General features: G+C 39.8%; 1 protein-coding gene across 1 annotated transcript in view; it reads right to left on the bottom strand.

The window, feature by feature from the left end:
- DDX53 (DEAD-box helicase 53) overlaps positions 1–10,432 on the bottom strand; it is a 53,461-nt gene extending 43,029 nt beyond the window's left edge. Inside the window, 6 exon segments of the mRNA XM_082375705.1 lie at positions 4–12; positions 16–304; positions 306–607; positions 611–637; positions 641–907; positions 911–10,432. Coding sequence (XP_082231831.1) covers positions 4–12; positions 16–304; positions 306–607; positions 611–637; positions 641–907; positions 911–1,366 — 1,350 coding nt within the window. The 5' untranslated portion in view covers positions 1,367–10,432.
- Positions 10,433–11,851: the final 1,419 nt, after the last annotated feature.

Raw genomic sequence — 11,851 nt, 5'->3', positions numbered from 1 at the left:
TCAGATAAGAGATCATTTTTCTTCTTCTGTGGTAACAATTATATTTTGCTTCACTGTGTTTACATTAACTAGATCCCGAGTACCAGTATAAACAATCATGGGCTCTTTCAAGTAAGATTGTGTAAGTCGACAAATGGTATCTGGCCAAGTTGCACTTGTCATAACAGTCTGCCAGTCTGGGCGCACAGCTAATAAAATCTTCATTATTTGGTGTTCAAACTCCAGATCCAGCATTTTATCTGCCTCATCTAAGACTAAGTAGGTTATGCTTCTTAGGTTGACAAAGTTATTCATTTGCAGATCTTCCAGGAGTTGCAATGATGATGTCTACGCCTTTGGTAACATCTTGTATTTGTCCTTTTCTGTTTCCACCGCCATATCTACAAACACTTTTAAGACCTTTATATGAATACTTAGAACATTCAGCTTCCACCTGAAGAGCTAATTCTCTAGTGGGTGTAAGGACTAGCATGCCGGGTCCATTCCTTTGTTCTCTAGATATTGGTTGAGAATGGAGATGAATAAACCCATGCATTAAATAGGACAGTGTTTTGCCCGTTCCAGTTTGGGCAATTCCTGTAAGATCTATTCCTTGTAGAATAATAGGTCATGCCTGTGACTGAATTGGCATTGGGTTTCAAAAACCAGCTTTTTCAATGCTTTTCATAAGTTCAGGATAATGTTGGAAAGCATCTTCAAATTTGCAAATCGGATTGGGGATGGGACGTTTTTCACCATCTTTCAAGTCATCACACATTATGTTGAAATTTTCATTTCTCCAAGTGTCTACTTGCACTTGAGACAATGACCTTGTTGCTTTGGATTCTATGTAAAAGTTTTTCTTAATTGGTGATAAATCTGCCCATTTTCTTTCTTCCCACTGTACAACTTCGGCCTTTACTTGATCCTAGTCTGTCAGTGGCTGAGCTCCTCTAGCAGTGTTATCTCTGCTTGAGCCTCTTCCAACAGAGGGTTGGGATGCAGCATTATCAACACTGGATTCTGAACTGTAGTGTCTTTCTTGTTTCTTAACAAGAGTTTCTATAGCTTCTTTGGCCTTGGCTTTCATGTCTTTGCTGCCAAAGATTTTTACCTCTGCTTCAGAATCACCTTTTATGATCTGTATTTTGGTGCTTGTCATATCCTGAATGTCTTTTATTTTTGATCCACCATGACCAATCACCGCACCAACCATACCGTTCCTCGTTTGAAAGCAGAGCGCTTGTTCTTGGGAGCCGAAAGCCCGAGGCTCCAGGTGGCTGGAGGTGCTGCTGCAGCCCCTGCCTCTGCCACCCATCCCATCCTGGCTGGCCCTGCGAGCTCTCCAGTTCCGCTCCGCCCTCTTCCGCTCTGGGGCCCACGCCATTTCAGGATAATGGTAAAGTTGGTGCTGGTCTCTCGCCTACCTAGGGTTGGGAAAAGATGTGGCCTCGACCCTCTTTCTCATCAGGTCAGGCTGGTAACCACCAGGGAGGCCGCCACCGGTAGGTAGCTAGCTATGCAGCAGTCACCTGAGGAATTAGTCTGTGATGTAGTGTCAGGGAGGGGCTTTGGCGGGGCTCACCAGTCACAGGGCTGGGACCACTGTGAGGTGAGCAGGCACCTCTGACGCAAAAGTTAAAGCGACACATACTCTCAGGGGCTGACCCTACGGGCACTTACGGGATCCGGAGAGTGTTTGCCCAACTTTTGTGTCCTAGGTGCCTCAGTGGCTGGCCTCATGCTAGTTTTGGCTCAGTGTGGGAGCCAACGTGAAGCACACCTTGAACTGAACCACATAGTCTTTTTTTTTTTTTAATATGCCAGTTATTTCCATAGGAGGAAAAAAATAGTGAATTTTTAAAAATCAACTTACTTGTTTATATATTTGTATGTTTATTTATTTCGGTAAATTTCTTTTTGAGTAACAGCAATACTGGGTCTAGATAAAATCATCAATTCCCTGTCCTCTTAAATTATACCATCAGAAATCTCTTAGGTGCATGCTTAGGGATGGCATTTTTGCCTCTGATTCTTCAGCTAAACTCCAACATTTGTTCAGGCGGTTTCTGGTTATTATTCCAGGGATGCTGGTTAGAAGAGAGGTAGAGTGGGGTCGACGTTAACTCTGGAGGTGTTTTCAACTGTTTGCCACTTTTCTCAGTGCCTCTTAATTTTTTTCCCTTCCCTGTGGTTTCGTAGATTCAGACATCTTAGCACTGGAAGGCTATGTAAAAGTAATTTATTAGGTGCAGTGTAGAAGACACCCTGGCAGCAATCTGGGCAGGTGGACATCCAGCTTCTATTTGTATGGTTCCAGAGGTTGATTTTTGTTTTTTTCTTTGTTTAAATAAAAGTACACTAAATATTTATCCTTATATATTCATCCTGTTAAGTTTGGTCAATTGATGCAGCATATTAAATATAATTTTAATGCTGATTCTCTCATCCATTATATTACCCTCTAGTTTCAGGTCTTCTGCCAATTAAGTGTTCATGGTATCTTCTCTATTCAGCCAAAGTTGCCGATTAAAATTTGAACACGGTTGGATATCAGATGTAGAAGTCTGTGACACATTGGGAAAAGCCTTCTCTATGTCAGTATTTATCCTGCAAAGATGCATTTGGAAGGAACAAAAAGGTTGCTGGCCAAATATGTCTTGGAAATACAGCACCCTGCATCTTCTCAGAGTCACAATATGCATTAGGTATCTCAGAAGCTCTGATGATTACAGGAACTGAGAAACTCAGTTGGGCATTGTTTTGTTTTGTTTTGTTTTTATTTTTATTGGAGTATAGTTGACTTACAGTGTTGTGTTAGTTCCAGGTGTAAAGCAGTTGGGCATTGTTTAACCCAAAGTTTTCAAAGGAATTTGCCAATGGAACCTCTTCTCAGTGTTTTCATTAAACTTTTTACATGGAATAATTTTAGATTTATAGAAAAGTTACACAGATAGTACAAGGGCTTCCCATATACTCCTCAACCAGTTTGTTTCCTTGAATCTTATCTCAAACTACCATGGTACACATGTTACACATAAAAAATCAACACTGGTCTGTTAATATTAACTAAACTCCATCAGTATATTTTCTCTTCCAGGATCCAGTCCAGGACACCATTTAGCTGTTATGTATGATTTGTGACAGTCTCTGTCTTTCCTTATTTTTCATAACCTTGCCAGTTTTGAGGAATAATGGTCAGGTATTTTGTAGAATGTCCTTCAGATTGGGTATGCCTGATATAATTTCTCATGATTAGACTTGGGTTATGGATTTTTGGAAAAAAATATCACAGAAATGAGGTTCCCTTCCTATCAGTCGTATGGGGTGAGGGGAAGGGTGCCTGATGGAACATGACCTGTCACTGGTAATGTTAACCTTGGTCACTTGGTCAGGTGGTGTTACCCAGGTTTTCCCCACTGTAAAATTATTATTTCTCCCTTTCTGTACTCTCTTCTTTGGAAGCGAGTCACCAAGTCCAGCTGCCCCTCAAAGGCCCACCTCCTGTTTAGTTGCAATTGTTGTTACATTTTGTACAACTAGTAATCTTCTTTGTAGTACCATTTATAAGTACCTGTAGAAATGGTCTACTTGGATTTTATATACATACACATACACACACACACACAGCCATTATTATGTTCTGCAGATGCTATATATTATGGCAGAAGCTGTCATCATCATTGCACATATTGGTGCATTTACCTTGTACACAGAACCATACTCAATACTGTAAAGTCTAAAGACGTGGCAGCAGTATGGCTCAGTGGCCAAGAACACTGGAGCCTAAATAACTGAGTTTGACTCTGAATTCTACCACTTACTAGCTGTGAATCCTTGAGCAAGTTCCAAACTTCTTATTCCTTGGTTCTGCTATCAGTAGAATGACATACCATTACCTGTCTCATATACACAGAGACATACACGTAGTTGCACTACTTGGTTCAGAATAGGAACTCTCCAAATCTTAATTACTCATATCACAGAAACAGTAGGTGTATAGAGACAATTATGGAGGTTCCCAAATGCCTGTTGAAGAATTTCCCTGATAGTTTCCTCTGGTCCATATCGAAATGAAAAAAATAAGGGCGATACATTTTTTCATAGGTCTAAATTTATTCAACTTAAACTTTTTTTTAAGCTTGTACCTTTCTATTTTTTTGTAAAATATCCTCTTAGAAAGGAAATGAGGATCACAAATGATTTTTAAGGGTCTTTACTAGGGCAAAAAGTATTAAACTAATGCCAGTAGCTAGATATGGTTTTCAAATGTTATTGGTATGTGAAACCCCCCAAATTAGAAGCACTCGTCTAGCACATTAGCAAATAAACATAATTCAGGATGTTATCAGGTACTGATCATGATGGCAAGCAAGAAGGGCTGGGAGGCTGGAGAGTTGAGACAAAGTCCTATAAGGGATGGAGGTCTGATCTGCCACTAGGAGGCGTGGAATTAAGGATCGAAAGATGTTAAAGCTTCAGGGCAAGAAACCGATGTGGCCTTGGGAAAGAGATGAGGGCAGCCTGAAGGACTAGGACAGAAAACTCAGGTTAAAGAGAAAGGGGAAGTGGAGAAAGATAGCTTGGGTCAGGGGAAGGGAAAAGGGAACTTTCAGGGACCATAAAGACAGTCAAGTGAGTTTCAAATTAATATGGTAAAAAAAGAAAAAAGAAGTCGGGGAGTGAACCTAGAGTGAAGGAGTCATAGGACACTGTCAGTATTAATTAGGGAAGCAGGTCCATATGGAGAAAGCAGGAGGCAGTGAAGTAAAGGGTGGGACTGTGTTTGTGGTATTTTAAGTACATTGGACTGAGAGATTTGACACACTGTGGCAGTAGTAATTCATAGAAAGGAATAGCTAAAAAGAAAAGGGATCCAAGAAGCTACTAATACGGTTTAGTCCTACCGTATGTCCAACATTTAAAACGTATTATCTCATTTAATCATCACAGCAGCTTCATAGTAGGTATTTTCCTCCTCTTTCATGTGGAAACACTAAAATTGGTAGATGCTACATAGTATATTCACTATATATATATATATAGTTCATGCAAGGCATGGTAAATAACTTAGCTATTCTTCCCAATAAGTAGAGAGTAATGAAAGTCAGGTTTACAAATATCTTTAGGCATCAGAGAATTCATATGATGAGATAATGAGAATAGGAGGACAGGGAGCCCAGCGAAGAAACAAGAAAACTTCAAGAGAATCTGAAGAAAGCATGATAATAGGAAATAAGGCAAGAGAACATGTTGACAAGGCCTGGCAAACAGTGTAAAATGCTTCATAAAGGACAGGAGGTAAATAGACTACTGAATTTGATAGGAAGAAATTAGCAATAACTTTCAAGAAGGCCCTTTTTGTGGAGTGATAGAGAAACACATATTGCAAGGGGAGCAATTGGGATGAGACACAGCTGGACCACTGGGGTACTTTGCAGTACTGGGGAGAGAACTTTACATCTTGTACTGAGGCTGAAAGCCCCTGTCTTGGTGTTTAAATAAGGATTCTAGGAAACCAGGGTTTCCCAGGCAAGTTACCGGGATTGTTCTGTGAATGATCCAGTGGATTTCGAGAAGATTGCTTATCGTGAATATTGGAAGAAAATGAACTTTAATCTTTCAAAATGTGTGAGAGGATAAGATGAGGGAGAGAATTGCAAGGAAACAAGAACCATTCATTAGCTGTTTCAGAAAAGGAAAGTCTTTCTAAAAGGAGAGAGAGAGGGAGTGCTGGGAGTTCTTTCAAGGAGATTACAGTGCTATTTTTAGCTACCCATTAAATCTTTCTCTATCAAAGTTGGTTTATTCTCCACAGAGTGAGGGGATGCATTATTTAGGTATATGAAGAAGTGAGGCTGTTGAGGTAATTAATTCTTCTTTCAGCACAAACAGCAAAAAAAAAAAAAAATACTATAAGCTGATTAGCACCTGCAATAAGCGCCTTTGGAGAAATTCTTGCTTACCAACTATTTCCCATGAAAGTTTTAACATGTTGGCATTCATTTTAATAATAATAGTAACCTTCAATTATCCCTTGGCTCTATTTTGAGGCGTTTGAAGGGCTTTCCAGGACTATTTCAATTCTGATAGCTATGGTGTAGGTAAGTGGAAAGAACAACAGTATTATCTACATCATTTGCATTATGTACAGAAGCCAAACAACAATCTCTAGAATCATGGGATTTTAGAGGTGGAAAGGACTGACTTTGGAGAGCATCTCTCATAACCTCTCATTTGCAAGTGAGAAAGCTAAGATCTACAGCAGCTCTGTCCCCTGGAAACATGATGTGAGTCACAGATAACAATTTAAAATTTTCTAGGGTGGCCACATTATTAAAAAAGTAAAAACGGGGGCTTCCCTGGTGGCGCAGTGGTTAAGAATCTGCCTGCCAATGCAGGGGACACGGGTTCGTGCCCTGGTCTGGGAAGATCCCACATGCCGCGGAGCAACTAAGCCCGTGAGCCACAACCACTGAGCCTGCGCGTCTGGAGCCTGTGCTCCACAACGGGAGAGGCCGCAACAGTGAGAGGCCCGCGCACCGCGATGAAGAGTGGCCTCCGCTCGCCGCAACTAGAGAAAGCCCTCGCACAGAAACAAAGACACAACACAGCCAAAAATAAATAAATAAATAAAATTAATAAGAGGATTCCCAGCCATTGGTCACTGGGGATGCTTTTAAAAAAAAAAAAGTAAAAAGGGGAGACTTCTGATTCTGGACAGGGAGATATAGGCACATTTCTCCCTATTTCTCCTCATTTATTTCATATATAAAGCAGATAATAAGTCTCTGAAATCTGGAGAGAAGGCAGACCAACTGAGGAATGATGTGAAGAATGACAAAATGGTGAGTTCCTTGGGTTTGCTTTTTTCTCCCTTATATCCTGGATTGGGTGCTGGAGAAGCCTGCAACCCAGCCAAAAAGAAGTCCCAAGAAAAACTTGTGTTTTTTGTTGTTGTTGTTTTGTTAAGCCAAAGGACCGGGAAAGGAGCAGCCTGGCAAGAAAGAAATCTTTTTGATAATAACTGCCCTGCTCCCACATCACAGAAAAAACAAAACCAAAACCACAATGTACCTCTCCTGGCTCTGTCAACAGAAGCCAAGTGTGAAGCCTAGATTTCCATCCTCATCCTTTGGTAATGAGATACACTACCTCTCCCCACTGGGGTGGTGTCCAAGGAGCCCCAGTCTTCAAGTCTATGTTTTAAACACCGTCCAGAGGTAATGAGATGCCTTCCCCATCCCCACCCTCCATGATGTCAATAGAGACCCATGAAACACGTGGGGAGCCTGGACTTCCACCCTCACCTAGCAGTAATGAGGCATACCTTACTTTCTCCACAGTGCATGTGAAGTCTGATTGGGGAGCCAGGACTTCTGCATCTCCCTAGCCGTAATGAGTCAGGTCTCAACTTCCCACACCAGCATGGTGTCAGTGGAAGTCTGCTAAAATAAAAGATTTAAATAACATCCGAAGTCTCGTTATATACAAAACGTCTAAGAATTGAAAATCGCTCATCATATTAAGAACTGGAAAAATCTCAGCTTGAATTAGAAAAAGACATTAATAGATGCCAACACTGAGAAGAAACAGACATTGGAATTATCTGAAAAGAATGTAAAGGCAACCATTATTTGGGGGGAAAGGGAAGCTTCATTGAGGAATTATGAACATACTTGAAACAAATGAGAAAAAAAGTCTTAGCAAGAAGTAGAAGATACAAGGAAGAACCAACTAGAAATTTTAGAACTGAAAAATACAATAATCAAAATAAAGTTCCTGCATGGGCTCAAAAAAGAATAGATAAGAGAGAGTTATGAAGCAGTGAACTTGAAGATATAACATTAAAAATTATCCAATCTTAATAACCTAGAGAAAATAGACTGAGAAAAAATTAACAGCACCTCAGGGACCTGTGGACAGTAACAAAAGTTCTAATATTCATGTAACTGGAGTTCCAGAAAAGGAGAAAGAATATGAGTATGAACATATATTTAACAGAATAAGGACTGAAATTTTCCCAATTTCATGAAACTAACACACCATTGTAAAGCAATTATACTCCAATAAAGATGTTAAAAAAAAATAAAGCACAATAGATGATTTTTACAAACATAAATTAATTAATTAATTAATTAATTAATTAATTAATTAAAAGTTCCTGTCCTGCCCCTAGGTTCCTCAGAACCATTTTTTTTTTTAAGATTCCATATATACACTACCAAATATAAAATAGATAGCTAGTGGGAAGCAGCCACATAGCACAGGGAGATCAGCTCGGTGCTTTGTGACCACCTAGAGGGGTGGGATAGGGAGGGTGGGAGGGGGACTCAAGAGGGAGGGGATATAGGGATGTATGTATATGTATAGCTGATTCACTTTGTTATACAGCAGAAACTAACACACCATTGTAAAGCAATTATACTCCAATAAAAATGTTAATAAATAAATAAATAAGTTACCATATGACCCAGCATTTCCCCTCTTAGGTATCTATCCAAAAGAAATGAAAACATGTTCACACATAAACTTGTACCTAGATGTAAATAACATTATTCACAGTAATCAGAAAGTGAAAATAACCCAAATGTTCATCAGCTGATGAATGGATAAGCAAAATGTGTTATATCCATACAATGGAATTCTATTCAGTGAGAAAAAGGAGTGAGGTACTGATAAATGCTATAACGTAGATGAACCTTGAAAACATTACGTGAAGTGAAAGAAGCCAGTCACAAAGGACCACTTATTTTATTATTCCATTTATACGAAATGTCCAGAATAGGCAAATACATACAGAGAAAGTAGATGAGTGGTTTCCTAGGGCTGAGAATGGCAGCGGGAGGTGAGGTGGACTTGGGAGTGAGATGGGAGGGATAATGGGTAGTGACTGCTACAGAGTTTCTTTTTGGATGATGAAATATTATAAAATTAAGTTGTGGTGATGGTTCGAAACTCTGTAAATATACTAAGAACCATTGAATGGTTCACTTTAAATGCACAGATTGTATGGTATGGACTTCTATCTCAATAAATTATTAAATAATACATGGAACTACATGAGTTTCAGGTTTGTAAGCACTTTGTCTTCTTATATATGTCATTTAATTTTATCATCTAATTTTCCCCTCTAAAGGCAATATAGTTTACACAGGAGAAAACTGAGGCACAAAGAATTTGGTATTCTCCCAAGGTCACACAGCTATCTCCTGAGCTCCATGAAGCAAATGTAAACAGATTTTCCGATTACACACAAGGACGATTAACAATAGGCTGGGGAAACATGGGGAAGGCAAGAAAAGGAAACCAGTTTCAATAAACATATTCAGTTGTGATAATCTGGGATAAAAAATGCAATCCGGTGTGACAGAAGTTTTTATTGCCTTCCTCAGGGGCTTCAGGGCTGCTTGTAGTTGATAAAACCATTCAAGCTGAGGATTTGGGGCAAGGGCTTATGCTCAGTTCTTTGCAGTGTGCATTACCACTGAGGGAGATAGCAGGTGACTTAAGTCTTTAGTACAAATCATTGTAGGGGAAGAGAAACACAAATGACAATGTTAACAACTGCCAAAGCTTCTCTTTGGGAGTTTATTGATATTCCTAAATGATAGGAGTAGAAAATTGATGGAAGAAAAGGCAACAGCCTTTAAGGGTGGATTAATTCGGCATCTTGTTTTTCTGTCAGTCTCATTATAGCACTTGACAGGAAAATAGACACATTTAATGGCATTTACTCTTTTCAACCCAGCCATTACTTCAGAAATATTATCACTTTTGATTTTTCAATTTTTGCTGAAATGGTGTTTGATAATAGTTTTGTTCTCATTATGGAGTCTCTGTTCCAATTTGCTGAAAAAGATTGCAACCCTAGTGAAGTATGGCAGAAAATTAATTGATGTGTGTGGCTATTTAAAGATCATTCAGGGAGAACATCAAGTGGTATTTTCTAGACTGTCTGACTTTGATCTGAATAGTCTCTTCTTGGAATGACACAGATCTTGTGGATGGCAGCTGGGAGTTAAAACCTGGAAATTTTTGAGGCTTGCATGTATTGGCTCCAACACACTGCGGTCCTCACGGATGGGCCAGTGGGAAGGGGAAGCAGCTGAGAGGAAGGGGGATGGAGGTGAGGGAAACTAGCTTGGCTGTTGAGGATGACTCCAAAAGAGAGTCAGCCTTTCTAATACGCAATGTCCAAAAAGCATGCTTATCAGACCAGGTCCAGTTACATGGCAGATAAAGGTCTTCTAATCCTATAGCTGTAATTCATGCAGCTGGCAGTACAAGATGTCTGGTATGAGAGGCTGCTGTGGTTTGGGCACCTTGCCAGGCAGAGAGCCTTAGAGGTTATCCAGCTCTCAGGAACAAGCAATTGGTGAAGTGTCAGGACCCCACCCAAGCAGGCTATGGTTCAGGGTGGGATTTTGTTGCCAACAGAAGATGGGAATGTTGGACAATGTGGGGCTCATGTGAGGCAGAGCCCAGGTGGTACACTTGATGCTATCTCAATGACAATAAGGCTGATTCCAGCCCCAGTGGAAGGAGGTGGGCCAAGGTTGCTGGTAAAATTCATGCCATGATCAGGCATTATGGAGGCCAACTTTTGGCGAGTCCAGGTAGGAGTGTCAGGGAAAGACAGGGGCTGATACCCACCCACAGATGGCGTCAGCAGCCATCATTGTTATGTAACCAGACACATGCAATAAGACCCAGTAGAGTGTAGTGATCGTGAGTAGAGACTGTATCATATAGACTGAGATCTGAGTTTCACCTCTTCTACTTGCTCTTTGTATGACATTGGGTAAGTTACTTAACTGCTCTGTGCTTCAGTTTCCTCTGTTGTAAAATGGAGTTAAACCGCTATTTATCTCCTAGGGTTGTGAGGGTAAAATGAGACAGTTCACATCATGTGCACAAAATAGGACATCAGTAAATGTTAGCTATCCTTACTGCTACTGTTATTATGTTAGTCCTTCCAATTCTGGTCACTGGTTTTGTCACTCAGGCTTTGATCTAGCTAGAAAGATGGAATTTTTTCAATTAAATCAGCGCAACATGGTGCAGTATGATGTAATGCCTTGCTCCTCAGTATGGTTGACAAACCAACAGCATCAGTTGAAAACTTGTTAAAAAGGCAGAATCTCAGGCTCCATACCAGTCCTCATGAATCAGAATCTGCATTTTAATAAGGGCCACCATATAATTCTTATGTACATTAAGACTTGAGAAGAGCTGTGACAAAGGAGGCTAGAATATACAGTGGGGAAAAGACAGCCTCTTCAATAAATGGTGTTTGGAAAACTGAACAGCTGCATGCAAAATAATAAAACTGAATTACTTTCTCACACCATGCACAAAAATAAATTCAAAATGGATTAAAGACTTAAATGTAAGACCTGAAACCATAAAACTTCTAGAAGATAATACAGACAGCATGCTCTTTGACGTCGGTCTTAGTAATAGTTTTTTGGCTATGTCTTCTCAGGCAAGGGAAACAAAAACCAAAAATAAACAAATGGGACTACATCAAACTAAAAAAGCTCTTGCACAGTGAAGGAAACTATCAACAAAATGAAAAGGCCACCTGCTCAATGGGAGAAGATATTTGCAAGTGATTTATCTGATAAGGATTAATATCCAAAATATACAAAGAACTCATATAACTCAACATCAGAAAACAAACAACCTGATTAAAACATGGGCAGAGTATCTGAATAGACATTTCTCCAAAGAAGACATACAGATGGCCAACAGGCACAAGAAAAGATGCTCAACATCACTAATCATCAAGGAAATGCAAATTAAAACCGCAATGAGATATCACCTCACACCTGTCAGAATGGTTATTATCAATAAGACAACAGATAAC

This window comes from Balaenoptera borealis (genome assembly GCF_965194805.1).
Source record: "Balaenoptera borealis genome assembly, chromosome: X".
Taxonomy (NCBI): Eukaryota; Metazoa; Chordata; class Mammalia; order Artiodactyla; family Balaenopteridae; genus Balaenoptera; species Balaenoptera borealis.
This window is presented reverse-complemented; position numbering and strand designations above follow the sequence as displayed.